General features: G+C 44.8%; 1 protein-coding gene across 1 annotated transcript in view; it reads left to right on the forward strand.

The window, feature by feature from the left end:
* esr1 (estrogen receptor 1) overlaps positions 1–23,247 on the forward strand; it is a 305,431-nt gene that overhangs the window by 277,554 nt on the left and 4,630 nt on the right. The window contains exon 7 of the mRNA XM_060831156.1: positions 20,100–20,283. Within this exon, the coding sequence (XP_060687139.1) occupies positions 20,100–20,283 (184 nt within the window). The remainder of the gene's footprint in view (positions 1–20,099; positions 20,284–23,247) is intronic.

Here is a 23,247-nt window from a genome sequence, read left to right on the forward strand (position 1 = left end):
GAGCGGGGTTAGGCGTGTGGACCTCCAACCCAACCTCCAACCTCCACTCCCAGCACCTTCCCCTGCAACCGCAAGAAATGCAAAACTTGTGCCCACATCTCCCTCCCTTACTTCCCTCCAAAGCCCCAAGGGATCCTTCCATATCCACCACAAATTCACCTGCACCTCCACACACATCATTTACTGCATCCGCTACACCCGATGTGACCTCCTCTATATTGGGGAGACAGGCTGCCTACTTGTGGAACGTTTCAGAGAACACCTCTGGGACACCCGGACCAACCAACCCAACCACCCCGTGGCTCAACACTTCAACTCCCCCTCCCACTCTGCCAAGGACATGCAGGTCCTTGGACTCCGCCATCGCCAGACCATAGCAACACGGTGGCTGGAGGAAGAGCACCTCATCTTCCACCTAGGAACCCTCCAACCACAAGGGATGAACTCAGATTTCTCCAGTTTCCTCATTTTCTCTCCCCCCACCTTGTCTCAGTTCCACCCCTCGAACTCAGCACCACCTTCCTAACCTGCAATCTTATTCCTCACCTCTCCGCCCGCACCCCCACTCCGGCCTATCACCCTCACCTTAACCTCCTTCTATCCCATTTCCAACGCCCCTCCTCCAAGTCCCTCCTCCCTACCTTTTATCTTAGCCTGCTTGGCACACTTTCCTCATTCCTGAAGAAGGGCTCAGGCCCGAAACGTCGATTCTCCTGCTCCTTGGATGCTGCCTGACCTGCTGCGCTTTTCCAGCAACACATTTTCCGCTCTGATCTCCAGCATCTGCAGTTCTCACTTTCTCCTAAAACTACCCAATGTACAATATGATGCGTAAAATAGCCCACTCTGCTATTCCTGGGAAAACTAGCCCAGTGTACAATACCCTGGGTAAACTTGCCCACTCTACTATTCCCTGGGTAAACTACCCCAGTATACAATATCCTGGGTAAACTTGCCCACTGTACTATACCCTGAGTAAACTAGCCAAGACTACAATATCCTGAGTAAACTAGCCAAGACATCAATATCCTGACAAACCTGCCCAGACTGTATTACCCTGAGGAAACTATCCCAAGCTGTAGTAACCTGGGTAAAGCACAGTAGATTGTAATATCCTGAGTAAAATAGCCCAGATTGCAATATCCTGGGTAAACTAGCCCACTCTACTGTACCCTTGGTAAACTAGCCCAGTGTACAATACCCTGGGCAAACTAGCCCACTCTACTGTACCCTGAGTAAACTATCCCAGACTGCAATATCCTGAGTAAACTATCCCAGTATTGGAATTGGTGAACAACCCAGATGGCTGCCTTCTTCAAAGACCGCAATTTCCCCTCAGACGTGGTGGACGATGCTCTCCACCGCATCTCCTCCACTTCCCACTCCTCCGCCCTTGAACCCCACCCTCCAATCGCCACCAGGACAGAACCCCACTGGTTCTCACCTACCACCCCACCAACCTCCATATACATCGTATCATCCTTCGTCATTTCCACCACCTCCAAACGGACCCCACCACCAAGGATGTATTTCCCTCCCCTCCCCTATCAGCATTCTGGAAAGACCACTCCCCCCGTGACTCCCTCGTCAGGTCCACACCCCCCACCAACCCAACCTCCACTCCCGGCACCTTCCCCTGCAACCACAAGAAATGCAAAACTTGCGCCCACACCTCCCTCCTCATTTCCCTGGGTAAACTAACCAACCCTACTATACCCTGAGTAAACTAGCCCAGTCTTCAATATCCTGAGTAAACTATCCCAGGCTGCAATTCTCAGAGTAAACTAGCCCAGACTGCAATATTTCCTGAGTAAACTCGCCCACTCTATTATACCCTGAGTAAACTAGGTCAGTGTACAATACCCTGAGTAAACGAGCCCCGACTGCAATACCCTGGGTAAACTATCCCAGTCTACAATACCCTGAGTAAGCTCATCCACTCTACTATATCCTGGGTAAACTAGCCCACTCAAGTATACCCTGGGAAAACTACCCAGTGTACAATACGCTGAGTAAAGCAGCCCACTCGACAATTCCCTGGGTAAATAGCCTACTCTACTATACCCTGGGTAAACTTGCCCACTCTACTGTACCCTTGGTAAACTAGCCTGGTGTACAATACCCTGGGTAAACTAGCCCACTCAACTATACCCTGGGTAAACTATGATTTGGAGATGCATAGTTACCTGATGAAGGAGCGTCGCTCCGAAAGCTAGTGTGCTTCCAATTAAACCTGTTGGACTATAACCTGGTGTTGTGTGATTTTTAACTGGGTAAACTAGCCCACTCTACTATACCTTGAGTAAACGATCCCAGACTGCAATTCCCAGAGTAAGCTAGCCCAGCTTGCAATCTCCTGAGTAAACTAGCCCAGACTGAAATATTATGAGTAAACTAGCCCAGTGTATAATAGGATTCTGGGTAATCCAAGATGGAGGACGGGAAAAATTTGTGGCTCTAAGAGCTGTTCCTTTTTTTGAGGTATTTTAGGTGTTGGAGGTGATTTCCTCGAATTCGAGGAGCAGCAATTACTGTTTTATATACTGTTGCATTGTTTTGGAACTTTGGGGAAAAAAATGTCAAAACAACAGCAGTTTAAAAGGGAGGAGAACAGACAAAGGGAGCACATGGTGAGGACAGTGCAGGACAGACACAGAGACACACAGAGACACAACCTGCACAGTTACTGCCTTTGCTGTTTGAATTCGTGCATGGCTGGACATTGGAGTGTATCTGGGAAAATTAACAAACAGTGAAATACACAACTAATCTTGGAGGTACTGTTGGGCGAAGTTCACAGCACAGAATCAGATAAGTTAATTGTTGTTTTAAGTCTGTCCAAGAGAAAAGCTACAGTAGTGAGTATGGTGGATTCTTTCTTGATTATATGTTTTTGGAGATAAGTCTCTTGATTAAACTTAAAATATAAGCCATAGCTATTAATTTAACCTGGGACAGTGTTTGTAGAGGAATAAGACGGTGCTATTTTCTGGGTCTGTAGATTGTGAAGGAGCAAAAATGGCCTTTGCAGTGATACATACTTCTTGTCAGATGTGGGAGTTTAAAGAGAGTTTAAGGGTTACTGCGGATTATATCTGCCATAAATGCTGTTGGATGCGAATCTTATCAGATCGAATGGATCGGTTGGAGAGACAGATAGAAGCGATGAGGAATTTGCAACAGCAACAGTATGTGATGAATGGCAGTTATAGGAAGGGGGGAATGTCTCAGATACAGTCACATAGATGGGTTAACTCCGGGAAGGGTAAGAGAGGTAGGCAGCTACAGCAGGACCCACCTTTTGTGGAAATACCCATTTCAAACAGGTATGCTGTTTTGGAAAATGTAGGGGGGTGATGGATTCTCAGGGGAACGTAGCACGAACAGCCAAGTTTCTGGTATTGAGACTGGCTCTAAAGCAACGAGGGGTACGTCGGCTTCCAAGAGATCAATTGTGTTAGGGGATTCTGTAGTCCGTGGTACAGACAGACGTTTCTGTGGACAGCAGAGAAAAAGCAGAATGGTGTGTTGTTTCCCTGTTGCCAGGGTCAAGGATGTCTCAGAGAGGGTGCAGTATGTTCTCACGGGGGAGAGGGGCCAGCAGGAGGTCATTGTCCACATTGGAACCAACGATATTGGAAGGGAAAAGGTTGAGACTCTGAAGGGAGATTACAGAGAGTTAGGCAGCAATTTAAAAAGGAGGTCCTCAAGGGTAGTAATATCTGGATTACTCCCAGTGCTACGAGCTAGTGAGGGCAGGAATAGGAGGATAGAGCAGATGAATGTATGGCTGAGAAGCTGGTGTATGGGAGAAGGATTCACATTTTTGGATCATTGGAATCTCTTTTGGGGTAGAAGTGACCTGTATAAGAAGGACGGATTGGAAGGGGACTAATATACTGGCAGGGAAATTTGCTGGAACTGCTTGGGAGCATTTAAACTAGTAAGGTGGTGGGGGGAACCCAGGGAGATAGTGAGGAAAGAGATCAATCTGAAACTGGTACACTTGAGAACAGAAGTGAGTCAAACAGTCAGGGCAGGTAGGGACAAGGTAGGACTAGTAAATTAAACTGCATTTATTTCAATGCAAGGGGCCTAACAGGGAAGGCAGATGAACTCAGGGCATGGTTAGGAACATTGGACTGGGATATCATAGCAATTACAGAAATATGGCTCAGGGATGGGCAGGACAGGCAGCTGAATGTTCCAGGATAAAAATGCTACAGGAAGGATAGAAAGGGAGGCAAAAGAGGAGGGGGAGTGGCATTTTTGATAAGGGATAGCATTACAGCTGTGCTGAGGGAAGATATTCCCGGAAATACATCCAAGGAAGTTATTTGGGTGGAACTGAGAAATAAGAAAGGGATGATCACCTTATTGGGATTGTATTATGGACCCCCCAATAGTCAGAGGGAAATTGAGAAACAAACTTGTAAGGAGATCTCAGCTATCTATAAGAATAATGGGGTAGTTATAGTAGGGGATTTTAACTTTCCAAACATCGACTGGGACTGCCAATGTGTGAAAGGTTTAGATGGAGAGGAATTTGTTAAGTGTGTACAAGACAATTTTCTGATTCAGTATGTGGATGGACCTAGGAGAGAAGGTGCAAAACGTGACCTACTCTTGGGAAATAAGGCAGGGCAGGTGACTGAGGTGTCAGTGGGGGAGCACTTTGGGGCCAGCGACCGTAATTCTATTCGTTTTAAAATAATGATGGAAAAGGATAGACCAGATCTTAAAGTTGAAGTTCTAAATTGGAGAAAGGCCAATTTTGATGGTATTAGGCAAGAACTTTCAAAAGCTGATTGGAGGCAGATGTTCGCAGGAAAAGGAACGGCTGGAAAATGGGAAGTCTTCAGAAATGAGATAACAAGAATCCAGAGAAGGATAATCCTGTCAGTGTGAAAGGGAAGGCTGGTAGGTATAGGGAATGCTGGATGACCAAAGAAATGGAGGGTTTGGTTAAGAAAAAGAAGGAAGCATATGTCAGGTACAGACAGGATAGATCAAGTGAATCCTTAGAGTATAAAGAAAGTAGGAGTATACTGAAGTGGGTAATCAGGAGGGCAAAACGGAGACATGAGATAGCTTTGGCAAATAGAATTAAGGAGAATCCAAAGGGGTTTTACAAATATATTAAGGACAAAAGGGTAATTAGGGAGAGAATAGAGCCCCTCAAAGATCAGCAAGGCGGCCTTTGTGTGGAGCCACAGAAAATGGTGGAGATACTAAATGAATATTTTGCATCAGTATTTACTGTGGAAAAGGATATGGAAGATATAGACTTTGGAAAAAAGATGGTGACATCTTGCAAAATGTCCAGATTACAGAGGAGGAAGTGCTGGATGTCTTGAAATGGTTAAAGGTAGATAAATCCCCAGGACCTGACCAGGCGTACCCGAGAACTCTGTGGGAAGCTAGAGAAGTGATTGCTGGGCCTCTTGCTGAGATATTCGTATCATCGATATTCATGGTGAGGTGCCGGAAGACTGGAGGTTGGCAAACGTGGTGTCACTGTTTAAGAAGGGCGGTAAGGACAAGCCAGGGAACTATAGACCAGTGAGCCTGACCTCAGTGGTGGGCAAGTTGTTGGAAGGAATCCTGAGGGACAGGATGTACATGTATTTGGAAAGGCAAGGACTGATTCAGGATAGTCAACATGGCTTTGTGCATGGGAAATCATGTCTCACAAACTTGATTGAGTTTTTTGAAGAAGTAACAAAGAGGATTGATTAGGGCAGAACGGTAGATGTGATCTATATGGACTTCAGTAAGGCGTTCGACAAGGTTCCCCATGGGAGACTGATTATCAAGGTTAGATCTCATGGAATACAGGGAGAACTAGCCATTTGGATACAAAACTGGCTCAAAGGTAGAAGACAGAGGGTGGTGGTGGAGGGTTGTTTTTCAGACTGGAGGCCTGTGACCAGTGGAGTGCCACAAGGATCGGTGCTGGGCCCTCTACTTTTTGTCATTTACATAAATGTTTTGGATGCGAGCACAAGAGGTACAGTTAGTAAGTTTGCAGATTACACCAAAATTGGAGGTGTAGTGGACAGCGAAGAGGGTTACCTCAAATTACAACAGGATCTTGACCAGATGGGCCAATGGGCTGAGAAGTGGCAGATGGAGTTTAATTCAGATAAATGTGAGGTGCTGCATTTTGGGAAAGCAAATCTTAGCAGGACTTATACACTTAATTTTAAGGTCCTAGGGAGTGTTGCTGAACAAAGAGACCTTGGAGTGCAGGTTCATAGCTCCTTGAAAGTGGAGTCACAGATAGATAGGATAGTGAAGAAGGTGTTTGGTATGCTTTCCTTTATTGGTCAGAGTATTGAGTACAGGAGTTGGGAGGTCATGTTGCGGCTGTACAGGGCATGGGTTAGGTCACTGTTGGAATATTGCGTGCAATTCTGGTCTCCTTCCCATCGGAATGATGTTGTGAAACGTGAAAAGATTTACAAGGATGTTGCCAGGGTTGGAGGATCTGAGCTACAGGGAGAGGCTGAACAGGCTGGGGCTGTTTTCCCTGGAGCGTCGGAGGCTGAGGGGTGACCTTATAGAGGTTTACAAAATGATAAGGGGCATGGATAGGGTAAATAGACAAAGTCTTTTCCCTGGGGTCGGGGAGTCAAGAACTAGAGGGCATAGGTTTAGGGTGAAAGGGGAAAGATATAAAAGAGATCTACAGGGCAACTTTTTCACACAGAGGGTGGTACGGATATGGAATGAGCTGCCAGAGGATGTGGTGGAGGCTGGTACAATTGCAACATTTAAGAGGCATTTGGATGGGTATATGAATAGGAAGGGTTTGGAGGGAAATGGGACGGGCGCTGGCATTTGGATGGGTATATGAATAGGAAGGGTTTGGAGGGAAATGGGACGGGCGCTGGCAGGTGGGACTAGATTGGGTTGGGATATCTGGTCGGCATAGACGGGTTGGACCGAAGGGTCTGTTTCCATGCTGTACATCTCTATGACTATACCCTGAGTAAACTAGCCCACTCTACTATACCCTGAGTAAACTAGCCCAGCTTGCAATATCCTGAGTAAACTAACCCAGGCTGGGATATTCTGTGTAAACTATCTCAGACTGCAATACACTGGGTAAACTAGCCCAGTGTACAATACCGTGAGTAAACTAGGCCAGACTGCAAAACCTTGGTAACTAGCCCAGACTGCAATATTTCCTGAGGAAACTCGCCCATCAACATCCTGGGTAAACTAGCCCAGACTGTAACATGTCCTAAGTAAACTCGCCCACTCTACTGTAGCCTGAGTAAACTAGGTCAGTGTACAATACCCTGAGTAAAATAGCCCCGACTGCAATACCCTGGGTGAACTATCCCAGTCTACAATACCCTGAGTAAGCTTGCCCACACCACGATATCCTGGGTAAACTATCCCACTCAAGTATATCCTGGGAAAACTACTCAGTGTACAGTACGTTGTGTAAAATAGCCCACTGTACTATTCCCTGGGTAGACTAGCCACCTCTACTATACCCTGGGTAAACTAGCCCAGTGTACAACACCCCAGGTAAACAAGCCCACTCTACTATACCCTGAGTAAACTAGCCCAGACTGCAATATTTCTTGAGTAAATTCGCCCATCAACACCCTGGGTAAACGAGCCCAGACTGTAATATGCTGAGTAAACTAGCCCACTCTACTGTACCCTGAGTAAACTAGGTCAGTGTACAATACCCTGTGTAAACTAGCCCAGACTGCAATACCCGGGGTGAACTATCCCAGTCTGCAATACCCTGAGTAAGCTCACCCACACTACTATATCCCGTGTAAACTAGCCCACTCAAGTATACCCTGGATAAACTAGCCCAGTGTACAATATCCCGGGTAAACTAGCCCACTCAAGTATACCCTGGATAAACTAGCCCAGTGTACAATATCCCAGGTAAACTAGCCCACTCAAGTATACCCTTGGAAAACTACCCAGTGTACAATACCCTGGGTAAACTAGCCCACTCTACTATTCCCTGAATAAACTAACCCAGTGTACAATACCCTGGGTAAATTAGCCCACTCTACTATTCCCTGGGTAAACTAGCCCAGTGTACAATACCCTGGGTAAACTAGCCCACTCAACTATACCCTGGGTAATCTAGCCCACTCTACTACACCCTGAGTAAACTAACCAAGCCTACAATATCCTGAGTAAACTTGTCCAGACTGCAATATCCTGGACAAACTAGCCCAGACTGCAATATCCTGGGAAAACTACCCCAGATTGTATTATTCTGAGTAAACTAGCCAAGACTGTAATACCCTGTGGTCCCCCTGTTCAAGAAGGGGAGTAGAGACAACCCTGGTAATTAAAGTGTTGGAAAAGGTTATAAGAGATAGGATTTACAATCATCTAGAAAATAATAATTTGATTAGGGATAGCACGGTTTTGTGAAGGGTAGGTCGTGCCTCACAAACCTTATTTTGTACTTTGAGAAGGTGACCAAACAGGTAGATGAGAGTAAACTGGTTGATGTGGTGTATATGGATTTCAGCAAGGTGTTTGATACGGTTCCCCACAGTAGGCTATTGTACAAAATGCGGAGGAATGGGATTGTGGGAGATATAGCAGTTTGGATCAGTAATTGACTTGCTGAAAGAGAGGGTGATGGTTGATGGGAAATGTTCATTCTGGAGTCCAGTTACTAGTGGTGTAGCGCAAGGGTTGGTGTTGGGTCCACTGCTGTTTGTCATTTTTATAAACGACCTGGATGAGGGCATAGAAGGGTGGGTTAGTAAATGTGCAGACGACACTAAGGTTGGTGGAGTTGTGGATAGTGACGAAGGATGTTGTAGGTTACAGAGAGACATAGATAAGCTACAGAGCTGGGCTGAGAGGTGGCAAATGGAGTTTAATGCGGACAAGTGTGAGGTGATTCACTTTGGTCGGAGTAACCGGAATGCAAAGTACTGGGCTAATGGTAAGATTCTTGGTAGTGTAGATGAGCAGAGAGATGTCGGTGTCCATGTACACAGATCCTTGAAAGTTGCCACCCATGTTGACAGGGTTGTTAAGAAGGCTTACGGTGTTTTAGCTTTTATTAATAGAGCGATCGAGTTCCGGAACCAGGAGATTATGCTGCAGCTGTACAAAACTCTGGTGCGGCCACACTTGGAGTATTGTGTACAGTTTTGGTCAGTGCATTATAAGAAGGATGTGGAAGCTTTGGAAAAAGTGCAGCTGAGATTTACTAGGATGTTGCCTGGTATGGAGGGAAGGTTTTACGAGGAAAGGCTGAGGGACTTGAGGCTGTTTTCGTTAGAGAGAAGAAGGTTGAGAGGTGACTTAATAGAGACATAATCAGAGGGTTAGATAGGGTGAACAGAGAGAGCCTTTAAAGTCTGGTTGAAGATTTGTAGCTCGGGTATCCGTTGTTGTGGTTCTGCTCGCCGAGCTGGAAGTTTTTGCTGCAAACGTTTCGTTCCCTGGCTAGGGAACATCATCAGTGCTATTGGAGCCTCCTGTGAAGCGCTGCTTTGATGTTTCTTCCGGTATTTATAGTGGTTTGTTCTTGCCGCTTCCGGGTGTCAGTTTCAGCTGTAGTGGTTTGTATATGGGGTCCAGGTCCATGTGTCTGTTAATGGAGTTTGTGGATGAATGCCATGCTCTAGGAATTCCCTGGCTGTTCTCTGTCTGGCTTGTCCTATGATGGTAGGACAAAATACCATGCAAGGACTGCACAAAACACTATATAGGACAAACAGGAAGACAGCTAACAATCCGCATCCATGAACATCAGCTAGCCACAAAACGACACGACCAGCTATCCCTAGTAGCCATACACTCAGACAACCAGGAGCATGAATTTGACTGGGAAAACACTACCATCATAGGACAAGCCAGACAGAGAACAGCCAGGGAATTCCTAGAGGCATGGCATTCATCCACAAACTCCACTAACAGACACATCGACCTGGACCCCACATACAAATTACTACAGCTGAAACTGACACCCGGAAGCGACAAGAACAAACCACTGTAAATACCGGAAGAAACATCAAAGCAGCGCTTCACAGGAGGCTCCAATAGCACTGATGATGTTCCCTAGCCAGGAAACGAAACGTTTGCAGCAAAAACTTCCAGCTCGGCGAACAGAACCACAACAGAGAGAGCCTTTTTCCAAGTATGGTGACGGCGAGCACAAGGGGGCATAGCTTTAAATGGAGGGGTGATAGATATAGGACAGATGTCAGAGGTAGTTTCTTTACTCAGAGAGTAGTAGTCAGGGTACGGAATGTTTTGCCTGCAACAGTAGTAGATTCGCTAACTTTAAGTACATTTAAATCGTCATTGGACAAGCATATGGACATACATGGAATAGTGTAGGTTAGATGTGCTTCAGATTGGTATGACAGGGCGGGGCAACATCGAGGGCCGAAGGGCCTGTACTGCGCTGCATTGTTCTATGCTCTATGTTCTAAGCTAATTCACACTGCAATGCTCTGCATAAACTAGCCCAGACTGTATTACCCTGAATAAACTAGCCCACACTGTAATACCCTGTGTAAACTAGCCCAGACTGCAGTAACCTGGGTAAACCACAGCAGACTTCCTCAGTAAAATAGCCCAGACTGCAATATCCTGGGTCAGCTATCCTAGTTTGCAATACCCTGAGTTAACTAGCACAGACTGTAATACTCTGGGTAAACTAGCTCACTCTACTGTACCCTTGGTAAACTAGCCCAGTGTACAATACCCTGAGTAAACTAGCCCACTCTACTATACCCTGAGTAAACTAGCCAAGTGTACAGTATCCTGGGCAAACTAGCCCAGACTGCAATACGCTGAGTAAACTAGCCCAGACTTCAGTACGCTGAGTAAACTAGCCCAGACTGTAAAACCATATGATCATCAGTGGTTCCTCACACAGAAAAATGACTCTTTTCCACTCTCAGGGTGAGCCCATAGCTGGCTGTACAGACCAAAGCGGTTTCCACAGGCTCTGTTACCCTTGTGCTAAAAGATGGTCATGGGAGGGAGTGGCCAAGACTGTATTACTCTGGGTAAACCCACCCACGCTAGTATACGCTGGAAAAACTAGCCCATTCCACTATACCCTGGGTAAACTAGCCCAGACTGCAATAGCCTGGGTAAAATAGCTCATTAGTAAACCCACCCACGCTAGTATACGCTGGAAAAACTAGCCCACTCTACTCTGCCCTGAGTAAACTAACCCTGACTGCAATACCCTGGGTAAATTTGGGTGGAGGTGATTAACAGCAAGGGAAGGAGAACACTGATCGGAGTAGTGCACAGACCCTCAAACAGTAATCACACTGTCAGAAAAGGTATTAATCAATAAAAACGCAAGAGAATGTGGAAAGAGCAAAGGAAGAATTATGGGTGAATTTAATCTGATATTGATTGGATCAGTGATTTGGAAAGGGTAGCCACTACAACAAATTCATAGAGTGGATGAAGGATAGTTTCCTAGAGCAATATGTCATGGGGTCAAACAGGGAACCAGCTATCATGGATCTGGGCACGGATAATGAGACATGTATAATGAATGACTTCAGAGTAAAAGATCTCCTAGGCAGTAGTGATCATAACATGGTAGAATTGAATAATCAGGTTAGTGTGAGAAACCAGGATTGGAAACAACTGTGTTTAACTTAATAAAGAGAATTACAATGGAATGAGGATAGAGTTTACTAAAGTGCACTGGCCAATAGATTTGTGGGAACGACAGTAAGGCAGACATTTAAGGAGGTAATTCTCAACAAAAAGAGGGAGGAAAGATCCTAAGGGAACAATAAATTAACCATGGCTAATCAAGGGAGTTTAGGAGAGTATAAAGTTTGAAGAAAAGGGATAAAATGAGGCAAAAGTCAGTAATAGCCCTGAAGACTGGTATAAATTCAGAATCCAGTCAAGGAAGACTAAAACGGTAATAAAGAGAGAGAAAATAAACCGAAGGCGAACTAGCAAGGAATATAAAAACTGACAATAAGAGCTTCTTGAAGTATATAAAAAGGAAGGGAGAAGTCAAAGTGCACATAGGCCCCTTGGGAAATTCATCTGGGAAGGTAGTTATGGAAACAAGGAAATGGCAGAGGAGTTAAACAGATCTTTTGCATCAATTTTTATAGTGGATCATTCTTCAAGCATTCCATTAATGCTGAAGAATATGCAGAGGAATTATCATTATTCGAGAAATAGCATTAGACAAACTAATGAGGCCAAAGACTGATAAGCCCAATGGTTGGGATGGCTTGCATATTCAGATCCTAAAAACAGTAGCTCCAGAGATAGTGGATGCATTGGTAGTAATTATCCAAAAATCCTTGAACTTGGAGTTGTACCAAAGGATGGGAAAACTACTAATGTGACACCCCTTTCAGAAAGGAAGGAGGCAATAAGTGAGTAAGTATAGGCCGATTAACCTAACATCGATTTGTTGGAAACTTATTGGAATCAATTATGAAGGGAGTTATAGCAGCACATTTGGAACATAATTTAATCAAGGGAGTCAGTACGGCTTCATGAAAGGGAAGTTGTGTCTGGCGAAGTTATCCAAGTTTTTCAAGGAAGCCTCAATCAGAGTGGATAGAGGGGAATGGATAGATATGTTGTTTTTGGACTCCCAGCAGACATTTAACAAGTTCCCTCACAGAAGGTGAAGTCGTAAGATAAGAGCCCAAGGTGCTGGTGGTAGTATCTTGGCACAGATAGAAAATTTGGTAATGGCCAGGAAATAGTGAGTGGGGAGAAAGGCATTCTTTTTCAGATTGGTGACCAGTGGGATTCCACAGGGATCAGGTTGGGACTGCTACTTTTACAATATACAGTACCACCTTGATTATCCGAACATCAATTATCCGAATTTCGAATTATCCAAACAAGATCTCAAGGCCCTGTAAAAGCGGCATTAGGTAACTCAGCGTTCAGTTATCAGTTTAATGGCATTATGGTGTGCATTGCCAGATAACCGAGGCATGTTCGGATAAGCGGCACGCAAATTACCGCTTAATTGATCCAAACAATCAGTTATCCGAACAAAATACTTCCCGCCTGTCTCCTTTGGATAATCGAGGTTTTACCATATACTAATGACTTGAAGGAATCGAATGTACTGTCACCAGATTTTCAGACAACACAAAAATGCAGGTTGTGAGAGGGATACAGACAATTTATATAGCTAGAAAGTGGGCAAAGTGTCAGCAAATGGAGTCTAATGTGGGAAAAATGTGGAGTTATTAGTTTTGGAAGGGAGGCTGAAAGAACAGTATTATTTGCATGGAAACACACTGCAGGAAGCTACGACATGAAGGCACTTGAGGGTTGGTTCTGGGCATGAGAGGGTCGGTTTATGAGGAGAGATTGAATAGACTGAGATTACACTCATTGGAATTTAGTAGAATGGGGGGTGGGGGAGGAATGTTCCCTTCGAATCTTTCCTCCCTCTTTTTTGTTGAGAATTACCTCCTTTATTGATTGCCTTACTGTCTTTCCTACAAATTATGAAGGAAGTAGATAAGCAGGGAGGTTGTTTCCCCTCGGGGGTGTGGGTGGTGGGAGGTGAAACTAGAACTAGGGGACATGGTCTCAAAATAAGGGGGAGCAGACTTAGGGCTGAGTTGAGGAAGAACATATTCACCTAAAGGGTTATGAATCTGTGCAGTTCCCTGCTCAGTGACATCATTGAAGCGACCTTGTTGAATGTTTTTAAGGCAAAGATAGATTTGTGAACAATAAGGGAATTGCAAGTGATGGGGAGCGGACGGGTAAGTGGAGCCGAGTCCACAGGAAGATCAGCCATGACCTTATTGAATGGTGGAGCAGCCTCAAGGGACCAGATGGCCTCCTCCTGCTCCTAGTTCTTATGTTTTGATGTAGAAGTATTTGTGCACGAAACACAGAAAACTAGCGCAAAGGTGCAGCAGGTTATCAGGAAGGCTAATGGAATGTTGGCCTTTATTTCAAGGGAGTTGGAATATTAGAATAAGGAAGGCTTATTGCAATTGTACAAGATTATGGGATACCATACATGGAGTACTGTGAGAAATTTTGGTTGCTTTAATTAGGAAAGATATCATCTCATTGGAGGCAATTCATAAAAGGTTCCCTAGGATAATTCCTGATATGGAGGACAACAAGCAAAGCTTAAACAGGTTGAGACTGTGCTCACTGGAGTTCAGGGGTGATCTGGTTGAAACATATGGGATTCCTAAGGGGCTTGACAGGGTAAAAGCTGAGGCATTGTTTCTCTTCATGGGAGAGTTTAGGGCCAGAGGCCATAGTCTCAGAATAAAGAAGTGCCTACTTATTTAAGACAGAATTGAGGAAGAACTTCCTTTTTCAGAGGGTTGAGAGTCTTCGGAACTTCTTGTCACGGTTAACTGTGGGAGCAGAGTCCTTGTGTATATTTAAGGCTGAGAAAGGTAGGTTCTTGGGGAATTAAGGGTTACATAAAATACAGGAAAATGGGTGACAAATGTCAGATCAGTCATGATCCTATTGAGTGACAGAGCAGGCTCCGAACGGCCCACTCCAGTTCCTATTTCTTATGGCCTTATGGTCTAACCAGAGCCTTCATTCAAAGATATCTTTTCTCACATTTGGAGATAAAAACTGTGTGTAATCCTCTGCTTATGGAGTCACTAACGTCCTGTGCAATGTAGCAAGACTTTTGTGTTCTTCTAACCTAGTCACTTCGCAACAAATACCATGATCAAATTTGCCTTTTGAATCGCTTGCTGCACCTGTACACTAATTGTCATATAAGGAGCAGCTCAGAGTCTGGACTCGGTACAGTTCAGAAGGCTGAGGGGTGATTTGTTTGAAACGTACAGAATACTGAGAGGCCTGCATAGAGTGGATCTGGAGAAGATGGTTTTACTAGTAGGAAAGGCTAGGCTCCAAGGCATAGCCTCAGAGTGAAGGGACAACCTTTTAGAACTGAGATGAGGTGGAATTTCATCAGCCAGAGGGTGGTGAGCCTGCAGAACCCATTGCCACAGAGCACTGTGGAGGCCAAGTCACTGAATATCTTTAAGACAGAGTTAGATAAGTTCTTGATAAGGAAAAATATCAAGGGTTATGGGGAGAAGGCAGGAGAACAGGGTTGAGAAACATCAGCCAAAATCAAATGGTGGATCAGATTTGATGGGCTAAATGGTCTGATCCTCCCAGGGCGCAAGGATTGCTGGAACCTTGACAGAGAGTTTTGTATCATCTTTAGCCACAGGTGAGGTCTCAGAAGTCTGGAGAATGCCCAATGCCGATCCTTCCTTTAAGGTGAGCAACAGGGATAATCCAGGAAATTATAGGTCAGTGAGTCTTACATCAGTGCTGGGGAAATTAGTGGAGAAGATTCCTTGGGACAGGACTTACTCGCATTTGGAAACGAATGGACCTATTTAGGATAGTCACCAGGCTTTGTGCGAGGGAGATTTGATTGAGTTTTTTGAGGAAGTGATGAAGATGATTAAGAGTAGGGCGGTGGATGTTGTCTACGTGGGTATTAATAAATAAGTCACATGGGATCAACAGTGCATTGGTAAGTTAGACTCAAAACTGGTTGATCATTGAAATCAGAGAGTAGCTGTGGAGAGTTTTTTTTCTGACTGGAGGCCTATGGCCAGTGGTGTTTAGATTAGATTAGATTAGATTAAATTAGATTCCCTACAGTGTGGAAACAGGCCCTTCGACCCAACCACTAGGTACATTAGTCAGAGGGAAATGGGTCTTGGCGGGTTACTCTTCGGAGGGTCGGTGTGGACTGGTTCTGTAAGGATCAGTGCTGGGATCTCCATTGTTTGTAATATCTATAAATGATGTGGATGAAAATGTGGATAGTCTGATTAGTAAGTTTACAGATAACATGTAAATTGGCAGAGTTGTGGATAGTGAGGAAGGTTGTCAAGAGTACAGCAGGATATAGATCAGTTAGAAAGGTAGGCAGAGAATTGGCAGATGGCAGAGGTGATGCATTTTGGGGGGATCAAACGCATGAGGAAAGTATACAATAAATGAAAGGATTCTTAGGAGCATTGATATACAGAGGGATCTTGGGATGTAAATTCATTGCTCCCTGAAAGTGGCGACACTAGTGGATAAGATGGTGAAGAGGGCATGTAGCATGCTTGCCTTTATCAATCAGGGCACTGAGTATAAAAGTTGGCAAGTCATGCTACATCTGTATAAAACTTTATTGAGGCCACATTTCGAGTATTGTGTACAGTTCTGGTCACCTCACCATAGGAAGGATGTGGCTGCTTTGGAAAGATTGCAAAAGAGGTTTCCCAGGATGTTGCTAGGATTGGAGTGTATTAGCAATAAGGAGAGATTGGACAAACTTGGATTGTTTTTACGAGAGGATCAGAGACTGAGGTACAGCCTGACAGAAGTATATAATATTATGACAGGCAGAGAGTGAATAGCTGGAATCATTTTCCCAGTCAAGGAAATGACAAATACTTAGAGGGCCTAGGTTTAGAGTGAGGGGGAAAGTTTAAAGGAGATGAGTGAGGACATTTTTATACAGAGTAGTAGGTGCCTGGAATGCATGTCCAAGAGGGGTAGTACAAGCAGATACGAAAGAGGTCATTTGGACATACCACATCAACCGGTCGGGAATAGAGGGATACAGACCATGTGCAAGAGATGGGATTCGTTTAGAGTGGCATCATGGTCAGCACAGATGTAGTGGGCTGAAGGGCCTGTTCCTGTAATGTTTTTACTCTCCATAATCTCTTTATGGTCAGTGTTCCTTCTGTGGGTGCACCCATGTCTCACCCTTTTCAAAAACTATCCCTCTTTTCAATTCTTAGAACGAAATTAAGTAACCCCACACTTCCCCCACTGATAAATATGTTTGTAATCCGCCAGTTCAGAGATATTGTTGTATACCTGTGAAGAAGGCAGGTTCTTCTGATTTAGAGAGAGGGACACTATCACCGCACCATCTGAGTTCTTAAAATTAGGGTCCATTCCTTTGTGGTTCCTCAGTTACACTCTTCCTCTATCTTGTTGCCTGCTCATGAGATGTTATACACCTTTGCAGCCTTCATGTGTAAAATGGCAGTTGGCATTTCCACCTATCATCAGCAAACCTAGATATATTACCCTCTGTCTCTTTGTCTAAGTCATGAATATCGATTACAAATTGCTGAGATCTCAGTGTTAATCCTTGCAGCACTCCAGTAGCTACAACCTGCCAATTTAGAAATGTTTAGGATGTACTGATTACTCCCTGTTGAACCAATTCTTTATCTCTGCTAATATATTACCCCCAAGCGAGGATCCCATTTTTCTTTCCAAGGGATCTGTTTGAGATTTTCCTGGGAAGGGGAGATTTTTGTTTTGATTTCCAGAGGCTACATTTTAGTTTTCCGGGGGTCCTTGAAGGTGGAGCAGATCTAAGGATATAAGTTAGAATTCCTGATGAAGGGCTTGTGCCCGAAACGTCGAATTTCCTGCTCCTTGGATGCTGCCTGACCTGCTGCGCTTTAACCAGCAACACATTTTCAGCTCTGATCTCCAGCATCTGCAGACCTCACTTTTTACTATAAGTTAGAAACCAAACTGTGCATAAAACAGGAATTTGTAAACTTGCCGTAGTCCTCCATTGAAGAGTTTTAAAGGGACGAGAGACTCCATGTGCTGGGCCAAAGGACCAAGAGATCCACAACCAATTAAACAGTTTCCCATGACCACTCCACCCCATGGTCCCTGCATGGCTGGGATATTAAAGCAGAGTTGAGGCTTGGTGAGTCAGGATTGACTGGACTCTCAACATTTTATACACATCAAAAGTAATACATAACAGCCACCAAAATAAAAGCTGGTACACAAACAGTTCTACATCAGAAACATTTAACGAAAAAGGTAAGGGCAAATACAGAAATCTCCCGCAACATTTTCTTCCCCTACGCAAGATCTGCCTACGTTTAATTTTACATCTTTCCACAAGTGTCTGTTTGTCTGTCTCGTGCCCCAGTTATTCTGATTGGTCATGGTGAATGGATGGAAGTTTGCTTCCATCTCATTGATCATAGAATCATAGAAGCCCTGCAGTGTGGAAGTAGGCCCCTCGGGTCCATGTTGACCCTCTGAAGCACAGCCCAACCACACCCACACCCCAGACTCTATCCCTGTAACCCTGCGTCATCCACCTAGACAGTATGGGCAATTTCCAATGGCCAGTCCACCTAACCTGCACATCTTTGGAATGTGGGAGGAAACTGGAGAACCCAGAGGGAACTCACGATAGCTGTGACCATGAGGACATGTTCCTTGTGCTTTAGTCCTTCCATGTTCCTGGCTTAGTTCACAGCTCATGCTGCAAACATGTAATATCTCCCACGAGTAAATCAATCTCCATGATAGAAAATAGCTGTTGGTCCCACTGCCCCACCAATTTAAATTCAGCAACAGTGGTCTGAAAATGGCATTTGTTCATTTCCGGGAGATGCTGGTGTAATGTCACTGGACTAATAATCCCACGAGGTTAAAAACGATGACTGCAGATGCTGGAAACCAGATTCTGGATTAGTGGTGCTGGAAGAGCTCTCTTCCAGCACCAATAATCCCACGGTCCAGTGGCTAAGTTCAAGGCTAGTTAGGAATGGGTAAGGGTTATTGGAATTGCCAGTGGTGCCTATAACCCATGAGAGATTAAGCTAACCTCCTGCAGCAGGTTCCTGAACAATAGATTACATCTCCTGTGTCCAGGAGAAACATTCTCTGGACTGCCTGAAACAGCTATCTACCCACATAACCCTGAGATCTCCAATCTTCTGGCCTCCAAAGACATGCTCCCAGAAATGTTGAATGGCAGCATGGCACCCGTTTGGAAGGTAGAGGGTATCAAGCTAAATAAGTTGGTAACTGTATATAACTTTAGTTAGACCAGCTCTGGAGGAGTGTGTGCAGTTCTGACCACTGGACTACGGGAAGAATATGATTGCACTGGAGGTGGTTCCGAGGAGTCTCACCAGGGTGTTGCCTGGACAGGAGGGACTAGGCTTTGAGGAAAGGTCAGTAAGGGTGGCATTACTTTCCCGACAGCAGTGGAAGTTGAGAGGTGACCTGATAGAGGTTTCTAAGATGATGAGGGGCATAGATAAGGTGGATAGGAAAACATTTGCTTCCATTTTGATTGGGTTCAATAACCAGGGAGCGTAGATTTCTGGTAAGAAGTAGAGTGGTAAGAGGAGAGTTGATGAGAATTTCTTTCCCCCCAGAGGGAGGTGAGAGTCTGGAACTCTGTGCCAGTGAAGGTGGCTCAGTCAGAAACTCTTGTAATCTTGCAGCAGGGTTTAGAGCATTGCCGTAGACTCCAGGGCAAGACCAAGAGCTAGAAAATAGCAACTACTTGTCATCAAAGTATAGTCAGATCATTGACACAGACACAATGGGCCAAATGGTCTCCTTTGTGCTGTAAATGTCTGAGTTGAGAATGGGCATGGTGTGGAAGCTCTCTGTCCCACTACAGGTCCTTTCTCCCCCAGCCTATAAAATCAACCCTTAGCAAGTCCTGTGGCACTTAGTCTTTTGTGTTATTTCCTTCACTGCCCCCCTGGCATTGTCCACCCTCTGTAGACTTGGGCTCACCCAAACACACTGATGCCTGCAGCCTACCCTAACTCCTACCCGGTCCGGATCAGCCTTCTCCCTTGTACACATTGACCTGTATTCGTTCTACCTCAAATTAAAATCTTCACCCACAAATCCCTCCATGCTCTCAACCCTCTCCATGTTTGTCTTCTCTGCAGTCCTCCAATTCTAGCTTCTTGGACAATCTTCCTTTGTATCACTCTGCCATTGAATGCTGAGTTACTTAAGCTACCACCTTTCCCTCTGTAACCTATCCACTTGGCTCTGTGAGACATTCCTCAAAACCCATCTCTCAGCTAAAGTAGTGATCACCAGTCTCAGGACCTCCTTGTGGGGCTCATAACAGTCCTGTGAAGTGCCCCAGGAGGGATGTTATACCAAGTCAAAGGCACTATACGAATGCATGCAAGTTATTGTTGTCCATGCTATTTGTCAGCCCCAAGAGAGCACTGCAACTGCAGTGTTCTTAGACACGTGTTACCTAACTGGTTTGTTTGTTTCCCCCTCAGGCGTGTTCCCCTTTCTCTCCAGTACCATGGAAGCCCTGAACGACAGTGAGCAGATTCAGATAATCTTGGACAAAATCACTGACGCTCTGGTTCACTTTATCACCAGGGCCGGCCTCTCACTGCAGCAGCAGTCCCGGAGACTAGCTCAACTTCTGCTACTGCTCTCCCACATCCGGCATATGAGGTGAGCACAAGCCCCTTTTCCGTCCCCCACAATTGTAATTATGAACGGAATAGGTCAATCAGCTGGTTTGCACGTTTGGAGCTCAGCCAAGCATTCACAAGATTTCGCTATCTGCTCCTGACTCTTGTTAATACAGTTACACTCCTCTATTAAAACATGTGGATCATTCAGAATGAGCATGTTACACCACATTAGATCAAGAGCATTCCAGAATTAGCCACGTTTTAAAACCGCAATATTGTTGGCGCTCAAGTCAAGTACATAGGAACAGGAATAGTCCATTTGTCAGGTCATAGCTTCATTTTATATCCAGAAATTCTCTTGCACACAACTGAACATTTTTATTTCCATTATCAAATTACCCCAGTATGTTTTTTTTCTCATCTATTACCCACCACCAATAAATCACTCGTGTTTCCAACTGAATAATGCACGTGGAAAACCTACTCAGGGTTCCTGAAGAAGGGCTTATGTCTGAAATGTCGATTCCCTGCTCCTTCGATGCTGCCTGACCTGCTGCGTTTTTCCAGCAACACATTTTTCAGCTCTGATCTCCAGCATCTGCAGTCCTCACTTTCTCTTACTCAGGGTAATGCAAAGTATCAAAGGTGAGGGAGAGGTTGGGAGAGGGGACCTAAATCAAAATGGAGTTTGAGGAGGAGATTAAGGCATCGAGAGTATTGGTGCATCTTGCCAGCTCCCTCTCCAAGGACACCCGGGCACAAACATAGCCGTGAAAGAGGGTGTCAGCAGCTAAGACCCCCCCAAAGCCTCTCACAGCCCATTGCCTGAATATGGTAATAGCCAACTTGGCCAGGCCTGGAGCAGACCCATGAGGAGGTCCTCCAATCTGTCCACACTCATCAGCACTGGATGCCCAAAGATCAGGAACATGGGACTGAGGTGCATCCAAGCACACGACCACAGATATTTCTAATAATGAAAAAAGACGGAAGCAAAATGACATTAGGGAACCAGATGGTTTTTTTTAACAATAATTGTGAGCATTTATACAGCCATCATTAGAGATTTATATCCAGTTTATTTTGTTATTGAATTCCCAGTTCCATCATCTATTGTAGTGGGATTTGAACCTGGGAACTTACCTGCCAGACTAACAATCAAGTGCTAATACCACTGAGCCATCACCTTTCCCCAGCTCATAGCTATTCTGTATCTTGGCTAATTGCCTATATTCTATGATTGCCTAATTAATTTGGAGTTGATAGATTTTTTTTTATTTGACCTATTTTTCTAACCAACCTGTTCAGAGATGTTATTACACACCTCGGGAGCAGGTGGGACTTAAACTGGGCCTCCTGGTCCAGGGATAGGGACACTACCACTACACCACAAGAGGACCTCATGGAGATGAAACACTGTTAAATTTGTAATTGACCTCACCTGAGCATGTTTTTGGAGGAGACATTTTCTGATTTTTCACTATCTCCTGTGTGATTACTGCTGAAAATCCTAGCACTAATTTTAAGGTTATGCCCCATGGGATACCAATCAGCACCCTCTTCCCACATATAAATTGTTGTTCTCTTTAAAATTTGGTATTCTTGCAATTCTGTCCTGATGAATGTATAACAAAAAAGATTTTGACATGTGCCTTTTTTCCACAGTACTGGAGGGGAAGGTGTGAGTTAGGATGGAGAGCAAGGGGAATTAAACAGCAGAAAGCTGACAATGGGAAGCCAAACAGGGTTCCTAATAAAATGGACAAGAGAACAAAAGATGGCTGTGGAGTTGGTATAAATGTCTACAATAGGACTCATGTTGTAGTAAACTTGAAAGAATGCAGAAAAGATTTATAAGGGTGTTGTAAAGGATGGGGTTGTAGGGGTTGAGCTACAGGGAGAGGCTGAATAGGCTAGGGCAGTTTTCCCTGGAGCGTCGGAGGCTGAGGGGTTTATAAAATCATGAGGGGCATGGAGAGGATAAATAGACAAGGGCTTTTCCCCAGAGTAAAGGAGTCCAAAGACTTAAGGTGAGATGGGGAAAAATTTAAAACGGACTTAAGGGGCAACCTTTTCACACAGAAGGTGGTACGTGTATGGAATGAGCTGCCAGAGGAAGTGGTGGACGCAAGTACAATTACAGCATTTAAAAGATATCTGGATGGGCGTATGAATAGGAAGGGTTTGGAGTGATATTGGCCAAATGGTGGCAAATGGGACTAGAATTAATTTAGAATATTTGATCAGCGTGGACAAGTTGGACCAAAGGACCTGTCTGCCATGTTGTACATCTCTAAGACTCTATGAAAAGCAATGGGGAATCATGAGCTTGGAGAGCGACACTGATTACTATGACCAGGTCTAAGGCAGAGAAGATGGATTGATCTGAACTGGTGTAGACCATTCCACGATCTGAGTCCCACTGAGAGATCCTGTCCCATCCAAAGTATCAGTGGGGTGGGATTTCAGAGTCATAGAGTCATACAACACAGCCAAGGCCCTTCGGTCCATCAAATCTGTGCCATCATGTCCACAATAATCCCACTTTCCAGCACTTAGCCCAAAGCCTTGAAGGTGAAATGCTCCTTCACGAATCTTTTAAACATTGTGAGGTTCCCTGCCAGTATCGCCCTCCCAGGCACTGTATGCCAGATTCCCACCACCTACTGGAGGGAAACAAATTCTCAAATCCCCTCTCATCCTTCTTTCCTTCACCTTAAGATTATACCCCTTTTGTTGATGTTGCAGGGAGGGGGAACTGAAACTGCGTTGAGTACTGAGAAAATGGTTGTGCCTCACCCTCAGTCCCACTCCTGTCACTTGAAAGGGTTCGGAAGCAGAACATTCTCTGAATGTGTCTCCAATTTTGAAATACATTTACCTGATTTTTAACCCTTGGTCCACTTGAGGGCACACGAGTGAAGGTTAATCAGCCTATTTTAAACCCTCCATCCTGAGTCACCATAACACTTCCCCTCTGTTTTGTTGTATGCTTTTGGTT

This window comes from Hemiscyllium ocellatum, chromosome 10 (genome assembly GCF_020745735.1).
Source record: "Hemiscyllium ocellatum isolate sHemOce1 chromosome 10, sHemOce1.pat.X.cur, whole genome shotgun sequence".
NCBI lineage: Eukaryota > Metazoa > Chordata > Chondrichthyes > Orectolobiformes > Hemiscylliidae > Hemiscyllium > Hemiscyllium ocellatum.